At 34.2% G+C, this 18,222-nt stretch overlaps 1 protein-coding gene across 1 annotated transcript in view; it reads left to right on the top strand.

Annotated features, from left to right (window-relative positions):
• LOC116511109 (synapsin-3-like) overlaps positions 1 to 18,222 on the top strand; it is a 187,344-nt gene that overhangs the window by 10,372 nt on the left and 158,750 nt on the right. The window contains exons 2-4 of the mRNA XM_032220926.1: positions 6,204 to 6,261; positions 7,793 to 7,884; positions 16,295 to 16,451. Of these exons, the coding sequence (XP_032076817.1) occupies positions 6,204 to 6,261; positions 7,793 to 7,884; positions 16,295 to 16,451 (307 nt within the window). The remainder of the gene's footprint in view (positions 1 to 6,203; positions 6,262 to 7,792; positions 7,885 to 16,294; positions 16,452 to 18,222) is intronic.

Genomic DNA, 18,222 nt, shown 5'->3' with positions numbered 1-18,222 from the left:
AAGATTTTGAGCAATAGAAAGGAAGGAAGCTTTGCAAAGCAGGCTATGTAGGTGAACTCAATATTTATCTGTTGACTGCAGCTGCCTGCAATTTGGCAGTTCGAATCTCATCAAGCTCAAGGTTGACACAGTCTTCCATCCTACCGAGGTCAGTAAACTGAGGACCCTGATTGTTGGGGGCAATATGCTGACATTTTAAAACAGTAAAACCCATTAAAAAAATTAAAAAAATATCTAATTCCAGTTACATACTAAGCAAATGTGCGTAACACTCTCTGAGGAAGTTTGAGTATAGCAATGCATCCATCCATGCATTCCTTTTCAGCTATTTCAACATTCATTTCATTCATTTAAAATAAAGAAACAAACAGAAGGGGGGAAAATAAAGCAGAGAATAAACAAAGCAGTACGCCAAGAACAAAGTGGTATGGACTATCAGACATGAACAAGATGATTATTGATAAATTATGAGCACCAAACAAAGAATACATTTTGTTACATATAAATAGTCCTCTCAGCTATTCTATTTGAAGTTTGAAAGGGAGGAAAATATTAGCCCTATTGATTTTTAAATTAAAAAACAGCATTACCCTATAGGGCAGAAGGCTGAACACTATAACTGTCTGCAGCTAATCGAGGAATAAGAATTTCCATTCTCCACAGGAAGTATTTTATAACTGGTATGCCTCTAGCTACTATGCCATTCTATTCACATTCTTATGTAAAGATTCAAATTATCATTCCTGGTCTTTGTTGAACTCTGAATGTATGAATTATGAGTAAGAATAAAGAGAATTAGTTCTGAAGAATTTTATCTACAGCCTCAGGAACATACTGAAAGAAAATTGTGGTTAGATTACAAATAACAGAGGCCTGTTATTAAGATGAATGAGTAAGAACTATCAAATAATTGTAAATCTAGCATTTTAATAAAACTTAATGAGGGCAAATGGCAAAAGTTAATACAAGATTCTAGTGTGTGAGAATGAACTTTCTGTCTTTTCTTTTCACCTAACAAAAATGCTGGGGAGAAGAAAAATAAATGCTTCCTACATGCTGCCTAGATGGCTCCTATGAGGTTATTTTAGACTAGAACAAAAGATTTAAATTGCAAAATGTTCTTTAATATGTAAACAATTCAGGAAATTAAATTAATTTAAATTCAATTCAATTCAGGAAGTTTAAACAAACAAATTGAACAATCCAGTTGTCCTTCTTTGTCAATGGAAGGATATGTAGATTTGCTTACAAGTTTATAATCAGCCGGATCACTCTTCTTAAGTTCCTTAAGATGCTAAACATTTCCTGCAGGCAATCAATTCCAAGCAGTAAGACAATAAATGAAACCACATGGCAACGTTGAAGTACTCTGTACCAGTCCCTGAATCTGCAAAAAAGAAAAAGAAAAAAAAATGCCAGCATAACATTTGTATCCCAATCCGCTTTAGTATGGAGACTGGTGAGTGAGAAATAACCGAATCTCTTGGGGTAAAGTGGGTTGAGTAAATATAGGCAAATGTTTGGAATAATATGTTTATCTGTTTATCAGGAAACTCAACTAACAAATCACAGGTTGGAGATGCTCCAGGTTATTTCTAAACATAAACCTAGTCCTGTCCTAAATGAGTGCTAAACCCATACTTTAAAATGGTCAGGTTAACTTGTTGCAGACACAAAGGAATGGCGTGAGATGAAGCTGAAAGAACAAATAAGTGTTTGTTTTGAGCAAACTCTTTTCTTAAATTGTGTTACAAGAAGACAGTAATGCTTCCTCATAGTTGCCAGCATTTAGGAGGAACTGGGGCTGCCATGGAGCCGGAAAACTAAAAGGGATGACCATGAAAATCCTCTATTACATGAAACAGCAGAAAATCTGCAATATACACATAGTGGTCACAGAAAGAGCAGCACACAAGAGCCTGGGTCTTCTTCCCAGTTTAACTTTTTGTGCAACACGGGATTAGTATCCTTCCTAGAGAATACTAGCCCTGACTCTTAAATGCAAGACTAGCACTTCATCAAGAGAATCCTAGATTTGTGCTTATAAAAGAGTGTTGGAAGAACAGCAATCAGATGAAGACTGCACTGGGACCAAAAAGAGTTAATTCTACACCATGTACTTTCATGAAGAACAGGAAACAAAGTCAGCAATATAATATAATCTTTTCTCTCTCAGTTCTCACGAAGAGCTCTCTGCTGTCCTGTACAATCAAGAACTTAAATGTTCTAATTTGTAATGATGTAACCTATAAAATTATGCTAAATTACATTTTATGCAACTATCTCTTACCAATAAGCATCCTGCAATTGACAATATCTCTGCCAATAAGTAATGGGGTACAAATAACAAGTAATCTAGGGGGGGATTTTTTTGGTTCATTCCCAAGATGGCTGCTGAATGCAGAGGTAAGTGACTGTAAATATATTAAACCAGTGGTGGGTTACGACTGGTATGCCCCAGTATGGGCGTACCGGTGCCTGCCGGGAGCACCAGGTACTGTTCCAGTATGGTGCTCCGGAAGGCCCAGACGCGCTCCTTACAGTGCCTGCGCGAAGCTCCGTCACGCAGCTGGAACGTCGCGGGCAGTGCACAGGGGCTGTATTCGTTGATGTGGTGGATGCCCAGTCCTGTTGCACTGTACTAGTTGCAATGGGATCCGGAACCCACCACTGTATTAAACCCACAAAAGGAATGTGATTTCAAAGCAGTAGCTTCTCTGAGAAGAAATATGGGCTTAGAAATAACAGAGTCAATGCCATAGGCCTCCCTGAAGTTCAAGCCTGCACTCTTATACAACAGCAGAAAACTGTCTCAGTTGACAAATGATAAATTGGGTTCTTTTAAGGATTTATCCTTAAAGGAGATTGAAGATTAGTTTTGCCACATTTAACTGGGGAACAACTTCATTTGAATTATTTTGGAAAGATAGACTGGCTTTGACGATTGCATTTTTTGTATTTAATCAGACAACAATTGATAAGAGGTGCTATTAAGAAACAAACATGGATATTTGATCCAGGACCAAATATAATCAGTGCTAATCCTTGGGATGATTTTGGATAATTAAGAAGGTGGTAAATTTTCTATAAATTGATTACAATAATAGTTTGTTAACAGAGGTTTTTTAAATTTTAATCTTATCTTTTATTATTATTGTTGTTGTTCTTTATGTTAATTATTTTGTTATTAAAATATTATATAGATGATAGGTTAAACATTTGCAAATGGAATTAGTAGTTTAGTATTTTAAAATTCTTTGGCCTATTTTGCAAGAGATGGAAAACTAATATTGTTGTAACATACAGTATTAATCAGCATTCAATTGGGGAGGTAATATGTTTATGTGTAGTAGTTTTTTAATGCACTTTTTCTTTTTAATGTCTTGTTTGTTTTCTTTTTATCTTTAAAAAATGATGTTTTCTATTTTAACTTTTTGAATAAAATAAAAATAGATGAAATATTGGTTTTTGTTGTTCGGATTGCAGCTTAAGCTGCTGTTAAACTTATGGAACAGAACAGAAGCTATTCTACAGGGCTGGAACAATAAAAATTGATTTAGAAATAGACTAGCTGGCAAAAGTTACCATTCAAATATAATAAAGCTAACCAGTAAAAGTTATCAGCAATGGGATTCTAAAATGGAAATGTCTCACTCTGAGGATGGTCTGTGGAAATTATTACCACAGAAAGAGCTAGAGCAGAGGAGATAGCAAACCAAGAGCTATATTCAATTTCTCTATGGAAAATATGCATCCAATTAATATAACAAGAAAAAATATAGTTGAAGGAATGTGGAATTCCCTATAGAAATTGCTTGAGAGGGCTAATTTAAATGCTTAATGTATGACTAAGGAGTTTACATGGAACAAAATTGCAAAAGTATGTGAATTTAATGCTAAAATCTATATAGTAACTCAAGAACATGGAAGAGGAAATTACAGTAGAGCAACCATGTTGCTGCTAGAATGCAAGTTCATGCTGGAGTATGTGTCAGTCAAGCTGATTGATGAATATCATCACCACAGCAGGGAGAATGCAGGCAAGGAGTCAAAATGAGATAGCTCTCAACCCCCAGGGAGAAACAGATTGAAAGAGGCCCTGTACTATTTTCACAGCAACAAAGCAGGCAGCTAGAGAAAGACTGCTTATTCTGGTAGATTGAGGATCACAAGAGGAGAACTCCTGCAAAGAAAGAGGTAATGAAAGGTACAGCTTGTAAAGGGAAGAGAGCAGAATATGTAAAAATAAAGCTTAGTACAAGATGGAAAGAATCTGCTTGTGAAGGAACTGAACAGAGAGTTTTTAGGACTCCAGTATCAAAATATTGATATGAAACAGCCTCTACTAAGGAAGCTCCTAGACAAAGATCCAAATGAGCTCCAACAGAAAACATAAAGGCTTACTGATAAAGCCTTAACCACAGATCAACATGCAAGCTTTGAGAGGAATGAACCTTGGATAATGAGTCCACATACCATTGAGAAAGGATGTTGGAGTGGCAAAAGCAGACAGATCAATACTGAACTGGGACTAAGAGTTAGTTGCTAATTCTTGTCTATTCATGATGAGAAGGAAAGTGAGGGCAATCTGTTATTGTTCTAGATATATGTATAAAGCAATATAATAGATTCTTCTTCTATTCTCTCAAGTGGCTTTCTGCTATTTTGCTCCACCACAACGAAACTCGAGATAATCTCTTTCTGTGAACCAGACAAAAATATTTATTTCTTACCTTGGAAATTCTGGATTCAGCTAGACTCATCTTTCCTGATGGAGTCCTTGGAAAGCAACAGTTAAAGATAAGACAAATACAACATTATGAGGAAACAGCAGAAAAAAAAATCTGGCTGCAACATGTTTGCACTACAGATAAGGAGTCATAAGGATAGAGTTCATTGATCCCCGTCTCCTTATACTTTAGCCATGGTCATGTATCAAGTAAAATTATACTATTTAAGATGCTAAAAGAACCCATGGTTACTATGCTATATGGTATGCTATAGTATATAAATATATACACACACACACTATAAGGTTACTATAAACATCAGTCTTGCAATAATAACATACGGTAAACCTTTTCCCTCCATTTTAGAAAGTTAAACCAGGCAGTTAAATCAACGTTTCAGAGACTTTGTTTTTTTTAATATGTCTTGCCTGAATCATCCTAAGCAGGGAAACAATACTGAACAATCTTGTGAATTTTATATATATATTATATAAACAAATATATATATGTTATATTTATGCTGATAAATAAATAAAGGGAGACTAGTATAGATCTATTTCAAGCTATTTAGCTCTCATCAGCTAGCCATACCCAAGTTTTTTGGGAATCGAACCTGTGCTCTATTGCCTCCCAGGCAGGGAGTTAACCATTTGAGCTACAGAGAAGACTCCTTATCAGCCAGCCAGGGTGGGAGGTATATACTTAAAGTCACAACCCCTGGTATGCCCAAGTATGGGAGGAAGGTCACACTTCCACTCTCTGTCATTAGGCTCGTCACAAGAGACCATCCAGACAGAAACCCAATATTTTTTACTGTTGCCTTTTTTGTTACATTTGTTATATTTATGCTGATAAATAAATAATTTATTTATTTATCAGCATAAATATATCAGCATAAATATAACAAATGTAACAAAAAAGGCAACAGTAAAAAATATTGGGTTTCTGTCTGGATGGACTCTTGTGACGAGCCTAATGACAGAGAGTGGAAGTGTGACCTTCCTCCCATACTTGGGCATACCAGGGGTTGTGACTTTAAGTATATATATATATATATATATATATATATATATATATATATATATATATATATATATATATATATATATATATATATATGCTGATAAATAAATAAAGGGAGACTACACAAATCATCACAAATACAACACAAATGTAACAAAGGCAACAGTAAAAATGGATGGATGGTCTCTTGTGATGAGCCGATAGACAGAGAAAGGAAGCAGTATACCTCCTCCCATGTTTGGGCATACCAGGGGTTGTGACAATTAATACATATACATACATACATACATACATACATACATACATACATACATACATACATACACACACACACACACACACACACATATATATATATATATATATATATACAATCAGATGAATGAGGACAAGATAAACTTATTTAACACATGTTCTCCCTCTCCCCCACCCCTCTTTTTTTTTCTATAGGCCTAAGTATTTTCAAGGAAAGAAGGTGAATGGGGAATATGAGATCCAAGTGGAACAGGTCAGTGAGGGGGGGGGGGAAAGCATCACAGGCATTTAGTTCACTCCTGGCTTTGCAAGTGTCAGTTAAGAAGAGATATTTATCTAAAGGAACACTTTGGAGCTTGATTACCTCAGATTTAATTGCCTTTTCTGTTATGGCAGAGTACAGAGTGTACTGTCATCCATCTACCTACCCATGCTGGAGAATGTTATACTTTTGTTTGCTGCTGAATGGAAATGCTATCTTTCTCAGAAAAAACAAGTTGTTATTCGTATTAGAAAAACTACTCTGTTTTGGATGAAAAAAGAAAAATGTTTTATAAGGGAAATCTCCAAACAATTAAACCTGGTGGGAAAATAATTTAATATTGCTTCAAAATATTCTGGGAGAAATTTGCAAGGTTCTTCCCTGTACTGTCACCACTACCTAAATTCTATCTTCCCAGAATAGCTAGCTTGCAATTTGTTTTTGTTTTACTTTGTCTCTGATGTGCCAGACCTCACATTGTTGACATAAAACAGGTCAGGCTTTATTTCTGACTTTTTTGCTATGAAAGAAAAAAAGGGTCTTTTTAAAGCTCCCATCTTTTTCCACTCAATAACACAGAACCTAAGGTTAACTGATTTAGGGATTCTGGGAGTTTAAATCCACACATTTTTAAATTGACATGGTTAAGAAGCACGGGTACTGGTGTCATGTGCTTTTTTTGTAGTCCAGATTGGGTGATCCTTCTTCACTGTTCTGAAAGACACTTCAGGCTAGACAAATGTATTAAATGATGTGTAATTATCATGCATTCTGCAAGCCTAGCGAGAGAAAAACCTGTCTTTTGTCCTGTCTATTCCACAGGTTCAAATGAATTTGCTGAACTATTAATATAGTAAACTATAGATTTGTTTCTAAAACAACCCTTCCTAATCCGGTGGGTTTGTGGGATGTGGATTAAGGTTCTTGAAGTGCAACTGAATTGGAAGAACCTATTTGGAATTAGTCTAACCTGCAGTCATTTTGCAATGTTGTTTCTTATGGTCAGGCATGAAAAAAGGTTATTTTTGAATGATTATATAATACAACGTGCTGCCCAGATTCACTACGCTCTGAACTTGTTCAATGTTTTCAAATGGAATTCTCTCAAAATATAATGAAAATTTTGGCCAATACCACAAGCACAAAACTTTGTTAAGTTTATAGCTGGTCAGTGAAGCCAGATTTCAAAAATAAACCTAGATGTGATGTTTGAAATAGGCACAGAAGTCCTATTTAAAGAATTTTCCTGTTGGATTTGGTCTGGGATGATGATGATGATGATGATGATGATGATGATGATGATGATGATGATTGCAGTAAACCTAATTCAGCATCCACTTATTATTAGACTATAAACACTTCTTGAGTGTTTCCAGTGCTGAACAGCACTAATTAGACATGCCGCTGCTGTGGAAATCTTGAGGCAAACATTCCATTTGAAAGAGAATTTTGCAAATAGGTCACTCTATTCTGTGTGTTTTGTTATCAAGTAACCCTGTGTTCTTTTATTCTTCCACTTCAGGCAGAGTTTTCAGAACTCAACTTGGCTGCCTATTCTACTGCTGGCTGTATGGTAGACATGCAGGTCATCAGGAACGGCACAAAAGTGGTCAGGTGACAAATAGAGTTTTTGTTTCCTTCCAATTAACTTCTTTGTCCTTGGTTTTTTTTTTTAAAAAATGTGTGCTTCTCAAGTTCTGTCAATAAGGAATAGATAATTGCAAACAACTTGTGACCTTAGCAGTAGAAAAAATATTTTTGTGATTTGTTGATTTTTAAAAGAGGTGTTTTTTTTTCCAGAAACTTTTATTTGTTGAGATCTTGAGAAATGAGTACACAACTATGCTGGTAGGAAATCCCATATCAACATATAATCCCAAAGGCTGATTAGCACATGTGTATATCCTTGAATTAAAAAAATATAAAGAAATGTATTTTGTATTCGAAAAGTAGGCTGGCGACTTGCTGTTATAAGCCAGAAAATATTGTTGAAATATAATTATGTCACATATTTATTTCATTTGTAACTAATATAACTAAAATGTCAGGACATATCATCTTGGAGAAAATCTGTCTATGTAGTAGCTAAGAGTGGATTCTGACCTGATGGTATTTAATCAAACAAAAGGAGGTTGAGGGAAGAGAGAATTAAAGCAAGCCTTTTTTTTCCCACACTGACCAATGTCTAGGCCTTGGTTGTTGATGTTAATTTTGCATTCTCGGTTGATCTGCTCAAGTCTAATCCCTTAGCAGTGAAGCAGCTTTCTTTGAAAGCTAAGTACTATTATGCTTACATTACCTGATTTGGAAGCTAAACAGAGTTGGATTTAGTTACTGCTTAGATAGAAAATTACCAAGAAACACGAGAGATGTAGATACAGCAGGAGCTTTTAAAAAACCATCCTGGAGTAGCAACCCGCTAGTGTTTCCAAGAAACCAACATGGTAGTGTCTATGTAATTCCCAAGAGTCAAGCTAAATTTGAGGATATCCTCACATTTTCCTTACTCCTTGAGTATGAAACAATTGTTTTGTACATTTATGTCTGTCATCATTACAACTAAGCTGAAAACAATATTTATGTCCATGTGTTGATTTTCATGTGTGCTAAAAGCCTCCTAACATCACTTTGTAGTGCTAGATGGGCAGCATATACATTTGATGAATAAATAAATAAATAAATGGCACTTTCCACCTATGATTTCCAATTGTTTGGGTATTCTTCTTCTTAGTCATATTTTCTTTCTTTTTGTGTCCTCATAGTCTCTAGATTTGTGCACCTTTGTGCCATCTAATCCTGCTGACTTTGGTGATATAAATGCTGTTATACTATGGATTTTACTTCAAGATCTTACAAATGGTTATTAATAAATTCTGATCAGTCACCCTAGCCAATTAGATAATCATATAGTACAGTATATTGCAAAACATAGATAGTACTAAGAAACCACAATGAGAGAAATATATGCAGATTAAAGAAATAGACAAAGAGCTCACCCACGTAGCTAGTTATTGCCATACATTCCTCCCATCCTAGAATTTAGAGGAAATCCTGAACTTAGATTTTCAGTATTAATATTATGCCAATGATGGCACATGGTCATCATAACAAAATGATTTATTGGAGTTTCCTCTTGCATGTTTTCCCACTGTTCCAGTTTAAATTATGAATAAGAAGTGCAGTGTAATGTTTCAGTCTGATCATCTTCCATTCTCTATTGTGTCTTCCCCATTTGTTTCTAGGGCTTCCTGTTTTCCACAATTTCCTCTCTCACTGCCTCATAATCTTAATGATTGGTTGTGTTAAGACCCTTGTATTTATTTTAAGTGAGATTGCTAATTTCAATTTGACAAATATTTTCAAGATACAGAATTTTCTCAGGGAGAATACCATGGCTGTTTCAATGAATGCTTTAGTTGTGTCTTCCCAATATCTTTTTATAATCTCTGAAGTTAATCCAGTCTTACAGATTGTCTGAACCTTCCTGTTCTCTCACATCTCATTACACTCCAACACTCTTCATAGATTCCCTATTCAAGCCAAAGCCTTTTTTTCTTTTTTCTTTTAATACAAACATTTCATCATTCATTAAACAGTGTGTCATCTGGGTACATTTTTGTGTCGTAATAGTTAAAGCATATATATATATGCTTTAATATATGAATATATATATATTTATTTTAATACCAGTACTTAAAACTTCACATATCTATTATTATAATATTTCTCTTCTTAATTTATTTAACTTTATATATTATTTTCATATTTATTCTCTAACCATTGATAAAAGAGCTCCCATAGATTATAATAAGTTCTTTCTTTCCTTTAATTGCAAGTGTTAATCTATTCATTTCTGCACATTCTAATATTTTTTTAATCGTGTTTTCATCTGTGGGGTTCTCTTCACCTTTCCAATTTTGTGCAAATACAATTCTAGCTGCAGTTATTACATGAATAATCAAATACACATTTTCTTTACTATCTTTTTCTGATAAGATACCCAACAAGAACAATTCAGGTTTTAAATCAATATGTTGCTGCATCATCTCTTCCAACCACATTCGGATTTTTGCCCAATATTTTTTTGCTTCCGCACATGTCCACCTCATATGATAATACCACCCCAGTGTCTGGTGACATTTCCAACATTTAGTTGATTTGTCTTTAAACATTTTTGCCAATCTTTCAGGTGACATATGCCCTCTATAAGACATTTTATAGAAATTCTCCTTATATGCAGTTGACATTGTTAGTTTATAATTTCTTTCCCACAATTGCTGCCACTTATCTAACTCTATCATATGCCCAAAGTTCTTTGCCTATGCTATCATTGTTTCTTTTTCTTGTTGTTCTTCTAATTTAATCCGCAGTAAGTAACTGTACAATTTTTTATCGCCTTTTCTTCTGTTCCTGTTAATATCTTATAAGCCAAAGCCCAATTTGAAGCACTAACACTTTTATTCATAGTGCTCCAGACGTAATCCAAAGTATCTGTCTGTATTTCTCCCTACTGCTCATTTTTTTTTAAAATCCTTCTTTTGGTTGTAACTTCCAGGACACAGGTTCCAATTTTGGGGTTCAGGGACCTGACCTTGAAACTCTGTAATCAGTTCCTTCCTTTCCTTTGTCTCCATGAAAGAAGTTTGATTTGGCAGATAACTGCATTCAGCATTTGGTCTAAACAGTGATGATTTAGCCCCTGGGACATTCAACACTTCTGTCTTGAAGTACATGGTAGACTTTAGACATGGGTGAAGGTAGATAGGGGAGATATTTGGCAGAGTTAGTATGAAAGCATATTTCTAACGAACCCTTTAGAAAGACTACTTATTTCTCCTTCTCCGTTCTCTAATTTCTCATGCCTTTGTCATACTATTCACATTATTCTCCATGGATTATCCAGTGCTTTATCCCTGACCTCTTGCTGCACATACAAATATCCTCCAATCCACAATTCCAACCAAATGAAAATTTGCCCCAAATCAGTAGAAAGTACAGAACCATCAGTATAAGGGTTTCTAAATCTGAACAGATAGTGGTAATAAATAGATGTCATAAATACAATCAAGTTGACCAGTCCAAGGTTCTGCTTCTTAAAGTATTGTCCTGTATCGTGTTTCGTTTTGTAAGAATAAACATACAGAGACACGCCTTTACCTAGAAAGAAAATCAGCTATACAGCATAGAGGGGCAATAAAATCCATCCAATAAGGAGCAATAAAACATAAGATTTAAAACAAAACAAGTGGGTAACCATGGTAAAAGGTCAGTATCAATGGTGAAATGTAAAAGGTTTTGCCACTGGTTCTCTGGGCATGGCTTGGTTGGCGTGGCTTGGTGGGGGGTGTCATGTGATTGGCTGGGTGTGGCCAACTTTTTTTAATTTTTCAAGCATTTTTACTATCTATTAGCCAGAACCGGCAGGAAAAAATGCTTTAAAAAGCAGCGGGGGGGGGAGCTTCCAAGGATTTCATGGCTCAGCTGTAAGCCGCATGATCATCGGAAGCTTTTTTTCTGCTTTTTAAAGCATTTTTTTCCTGCCCATTCGGGCAAATAGGCAGGGAAAAAATGCTTTAAAAAGCAGGGAGAAATGCTTTAAAAAGTGGGAAAAAAGCTTATGACAATCACACAGAGCATAGCTAAGCCACGCGATCCTCAGAAGCTTTTTTTTTTACTACCAGTTCGCAGAACCAACAACAATTATCCCTACCAGTTTGTGTGAACCAGTGCGAACAGTTAGCATTTCACTCCTGGTCAGTAGCCTTGAACTGTCACTGGAAAGAGATTCGTGTTGCTTTCAGGTGAATCTCCTTGGTGACAGCATTCTATTTCAAGTGACAGCTTAAAAGACATTTCTTCAGATGACACTCATTGCAAGAAAAAAAAACGGAGCCCAAAGGAGAATAAACTAAAAAAGTACCTATGATGGTCTAGAGGTGACCTGTATGAATGCCAGAAAACTTTTACAGCCTTCCTATAAAATGTATCTATACCAAATATTTGAAATACTGGACTAAACATAAGTCAGATGTGCAAATTGAAATTTAATTAGTGTTTTAAAATCAGGCCACAGGTTTAATAAACCTGAGGCATAAAAGAGTTTTGAAGGTGACATTTTGGTCAAAGAATTCTATTTAGTCACAGACTGACTTTCTTTATGTGTTGGTTTGAAAGGTTTCCAGATCATGTTAGCTAAATTGTGATAAAATAAATTATGAATACATTTATTATAATGTATTCAGAAGAATCAATTACTTGGGATGATAATTAATCTGAAAAAACCTTTGAGGATTCTGTGGATCTTCAAGAGAAAATAGATTAAATATAAGAGTAATTATTATTCTGAAGGTATGGCTGCTTAAATGGGAGAACTGAGTCAGACTGATAAAGTAAAGCCAGCTAGTAAGGAGCAAATTACAGTTATGAGAATGCTAGTAGCAGGATAGAATAGTTTGATGCTACATGTCTGAATTTCAACCCTTTTGCCTAACAACATTTATTCTTTATCCTAGTTATTGAGTATCAATCACTTGTCTGTCAGTACAATGGAGGGGGCAGAGGTTGTTCTGTTTCCTTGATATAATCATATTCATTCTTTAATTAAAACTGACTTGTCCCCATTGATTCTTGTTGTCAGCCTAATTGGGGATCTTGCCAGGGTTGTGACCTGTTGCACTAGAATTCCAGATTAGCTGTAACTACGGCATTTTTGTGCTATTTACTGCAAAGATTTCCGCATCACCTTCTTGTTCTTGTTTTATTGGTTTCTTCTTGTTTTTATATCCTATTAATCAGAACTCTATCAAACATGCTTAATAAACTAATTCCATGGTAGTTTTATATTTGCTTTTGCCAATTTGCCATTTGTATAAGAAAAAAATAGCATTTTTCCAGATGTTAGGGGCAGATACAATCTTCCCAGTCTTGTCAAACAAGTTTCACAATCACTTTATATTTTAAGATTCCTTCAGCCATATGTGTTGCCCTGCCATTTTTTCAAAATACTCACATCTATTTTTCTTGGATGTTAACTGTAACATTTATTTGAATTCTACTTATCAACATATCATTATTTAAATACAACTCTCTGAAATTCCCATTCCAGTATTCCCTCACTTTAGTTTCTTTCAGAATCATGTCATCACTTTTATTTTTAGTTTTCTTCATTCAGTGGAAGATCTTTTTTTAGTTCTTTTCAACTACTTTCAGTTTTTAATTTCCATCGTCAAAATCATACTGCATTTGGATGCCTCTTTTAGTCTTTGCAGGATTACATTTATGTTCCTTGCTATTTTTGATTATATTCTTTCAATTATGTTTTACTCTCTGTGTACACATTATACAATATCCTTTCCTCATATGTTTTCCTTTTACACCACCATTTTTACTTATTTATTCTATGTCTTAATTCTACACATTCCTTTTTTTACTCTTCAAGTAACTTTTATATCTTCTCTTTTTTCATTCACTTGCTATTTATTCTTTCATGAAATGAACATAATATATTTTCATACAGGACCTGTACTATATAGTCATCCGTTCCTAACCACCCTGACACTAAAATGACTAAAATTACATAACAGAGCAAGGTTCAAAGTTCTTGCATCACAATATCTTTCAAAAATATATAAAGGAGAGATTTTGCATTTTGATGCATATTTTGTTATTTTCCCACACCCCACACAATCCCAGAATGTACAAGTCTGAAACTTGTACATTTTCTCCCTACCATCATACTAGTTTAATTATAATTTCTTAATTATAGAAGTATTTTATGCTTCATTTTTGTTATCATTCCATTTGGCATTATTATGTTCATCAAATCTAAGGTGGGAAGGGATTAAAATAGAAAGCAATGACATAATTCCAATAAAAAATACATAAGTAAAGCACTAGCAGCAAAGTATTTGTTAATTGCCTTAAGATAGAGAATGGGCTAAACTGCTTGGTAGTACTTCATAATTTGAGCACTGCACGACAAGTTTCCAATGGGTGGAAACTAATAAGGAGAAAAGCTACCTAGAACTACGGAGAAATTTCCTGACAGTGAGAACAATTAACCAGTGGAATGACTTGCCTACAGAACTTGTGGATACTCCAACACTGGAGGTTTTAAAGAAGAAATTGAACAACCATTTGTCTGAAATGGTATAGCAGGGGGTTGGACTAGAAGACCTCCAAGGTCCCTTCCAACTCTGTTATTCTGCTACTTAAAATACTTGCCTTCAAGTCCTAGTGTGGTACACTTTAGAAGGTTGTTTATATTAGTAAGGACATAAGGAAGGGATATTATTTTATTTTTCCTATCCTAAATGTTGTAAATCTAAAGACAACAAACAATTTCTTGAATTGACCCTGGAAATAAATTAAAAAGTATATTGGCTAAGACAAGGGTAGAAGACTTCGGGATATTTGGGAGCTGTCCTTTATACATTTAGGGAGTCCAGTCAGGGGAAAGGATTCTTAATTCTAAATAAACGCCATCTTTTGAAACTGGTCTGTTGCTTTACCTTAAGAAATATTTTGCTTAAAAAGTTTTTTCTGTGTTTTCGTTTCTTCACATACATTTTAAGCCTTTTCTCAGATATCATTATGAATATCATGTTGTGAGGAAAAACAGAAAAGCTGTATGATCTCCTCAGGTAGCTGCGGTCACCGTTTCCCCACGCTCAACTTTGTTTGAGAAGGCCAAGAATGCCACAGCAATTTATACATTGTCGCAATTTTGCACCTAATTGTTTATTCTTGTTGGAGAATAATCCAATAATCACTATTTAAGAAAATAATCTAATTCAAATACAGCACTTCTTGTCACTCAAAAATCTCAGCTAAGACAAACCAGTCTTTAACTATAATAGACAAATGTGGATTCCTTGAGAGCAGAAATCTGTTTTGATTGTGTAAAATGGTCTTCCTCCTTTATTTATTTTATTCTCATTTTACTTCCCTTATTATGGAGAATTTGGCAAATTTGGGCCAATTTCCAATGAGCAATAAGCCAAATGAAATTCCTGTATGTTATTTCTGTGCTCTGTCTAGACAGGGGAGATGAACCAGACTTATAAAAACACCTCATAGGCCAGATAGGATATGTGGCAAGTCTTGCTTTTATAAAATTACCAAGGTTATAATGGCTTGTTAGTTACCTATTAAGTTAACTGCTTCCTTTCCTTTAGAATATCAAAGTGGCATATAAAATGGCACTAATTTTAGATACGTTCATGGAGTACAGGGTTAAAATAGACTACAATTACATTTTTCTCTGTAACATAAAGTTGATTAATAAGATGACAACACCACTCTCTATGATTCCATAGGTTTCTTACCATGAAAAAAATGTGCCTAAAATTTAAATTAAAAGCCATTTAATATAAACCCAACCAAATTAAATGCTATCTCCGCCTTGTTGAAAGTAATCTCTGAATAAGGAATAGCTGAAATTGTAGAAGCATTCAGAAAAAAAATATATTTAAAATGTATACATTTTCAAGGAAAGGAAATTAAAAAATGAGAAAAATCAGTTGAAGACCCTTCTAGAGATGTCTCACCTACTTGGATATAAAGGTGATAGACTCAAAAGTCAATTCTCTTTTTTTGCTCCTGAGCATATAATATTATTTATATGATAATTTTTACCCCAAAGATTCAGAAACTGTCTTTTTTCATCTGTATAGACTATTGGAAAAAATCTTATGGAGTCTATCCAAAATTCTTAGAGAACAACTTCTGGTTGACTTTTTAATACTGAAATAATATATTTAGATCTTATCACAGAACATTTTAGTTTGGCATGAGTGCTAGTGGATTATATATAAGAAATGTATTCAAAGTTTTAAAACCTGTTGCTGTAGGCAATGAAAGTTTAGATGATGCTTTAATATAAATTAATGCTGTAATGAGTACTTAGTTTGAAATTTGAGAAATTGTCACCTAGTTTAAGAAGAGGAAGAATCAGGGGAAAAAAACAGATTGGAATTGGATTATTACCGTAAACGTATTATTTGGTGTGTTTTTTTTCTCCTAGATCTTTCAAGCCTGATTTTGTTCTCATCCGTCAGCATGCTTACAGCATGGCCTTAGGAGAAGACTTTCGCAGCCTTATCATTGGCCTGCAATATGGTGGGGTCCATAGTGTCAATTCCCTTTTCTCTATCTACAATTTCTGCAGCAAACCCTGGGTGGTAGGTGATATTTTTAAATATCCTCACATGAAATAAAAAGGGAGTTATTTTGGTATATATGTAAACAAAGGAATTTGAAAGCCAATGTTTAGTGCAAAATATTTTTTAAAAAACTTAAATCAAATTCTTTATCTTTACCCCTAATGAAGATTTCAGTAAATAATACAACTGTTTTACTTCCCCAAACAAAACAATTTCTCAGCTGTTTAATCCATCTCAGCACAAAATGTCTCATTTCATCAAGCCTAGAAAATCCCTTTCCGCATCTTTAATAACATTGTCTATCCTGAAAGGGAATAATGTATAGCTGGGAATTAAGACAAAAATATAGTTTAAGATGTTTGTTTTGTTCTGCTTCTTTGGAAAACTCTGTTTTGATGTTCTTTTTTCAATTCTGGGAAAGTCTAAACTGCTATCATCACCACCCTATCTTAAGTTCCTTTTTTTTTTTACTAATGAAACCAACTAAAGAACTATCATCATAATAGTTTAAAAACTATAGAAAATACTAAATAGTTAAATTATTTCTGCACAAATTCATTTTATTGGAAACATAGCGTTCAAATACCTTGTCAAAGAAAGGATAGTAGCTAAAGTAAAAATATAAAATTTGTAGAGTGGCATTGCCTAAAGTCTATGGAGAGAGAGGAAGATGACCTTGAGGAAGATATGCAAGCTCTGTTACTAAAGCAACAAAGGGTAAAACATATTGTAAATCCACAAGGACAGAAAATATGCAGAAGAGGCCCAGGCAGATGTTTCCCTAATTCACAGGAGTACAAGAAGATGGAGAAAGTACAACTTAATCACACTTTCAATATTCTACTATTATAGCCACTCTCATTAAAAAAATAATTTATATTTGCACAGAAAGGGTCTTTGTTTGTGTGAAGAGTGGTTTTTTTTTAAGAGGTAGGATTAGGACACATATATCTGTATTTATTCCTCCTGCTCTTCACTCTGTTTTGATGGGTCTCTCTAAATCATTCAAGAGAGTCTAAGCACCACAATCACTGAGTTGAACATCACCTGACCAAGTTGTACTGACAACCTCACTCTACCCCTTTGGTTGTTAAACAAATCACTGTGGTTGTTAAGCAAAACATCAAATGTCCAAGATTTATGATTTTACTTCTGCCTTCTCTGTTGACTCTGCTTGTTGCAAGCCAATTGCAAAGCACATAAGTGTCAACCCTGTGACCATAGGTTGTATGTCATATATAAGGGCCATTGAGGAACAAGACTTTCAGAGGCTCTGAAAGTTCCTTGGGTTCAAAACCTGAGTAGTGGTGCAGTGGTTAGAATGCAGTATTGCAGGTTAATTCTGCTGACTGCCAATTGCCAGCAGTTTGGCAGTTCAATCCTGACCGGCTCGAGGTTGATTTAGCCTTCCATCTTTTGGTAAAATTAGGAGCCAGATTGTTGGGGAAAATATGCTGATTCTGTAAACCGTTTACAGAGGATTATAAAGCACTGCGAAACAGTATATAAGTCTAAATGCGATTGCTATTTTATTACTTTTACTTGTATTATTCAGTTTTATGCTGGGCCATATATACAGAGCCAACCTGTAATTAATTTAATTTAATAATTTAATTTAATTTAATTTAATTTAATTTAATTTAATTTAATTTAATTTAATTTAATTTAATTTAATTTAATTTAATTTAATTTAATTTAATTTAATTTAATTTAATTTAATTTAATTTAATTTAATTTAATTTAATTTAATTTAATTTAATTTAATTATTTAATTTAATTTAATTTAATT

The sequence above is a fragment of the Thamnophis elegans genome, chromosome 7, assembly GCF_009769535.1.
Source record: "Thamnophis elegans isolate rThaEle1 chromosome 7, rThaEle1.pri, whole genome shotgun sequence".
NCBI classification, from domain to species: Eukaryota; Metazoa; Chordata; class Lepidosauria; order Squamata; family Colubridae; genus Thamnophis; species Thamnophis elegans.
The sequence above is the reverse complement of the archived record's forward strand: the minus strand, read 5'-3'. Positions and strand labels throughout refer to the sequence as shown.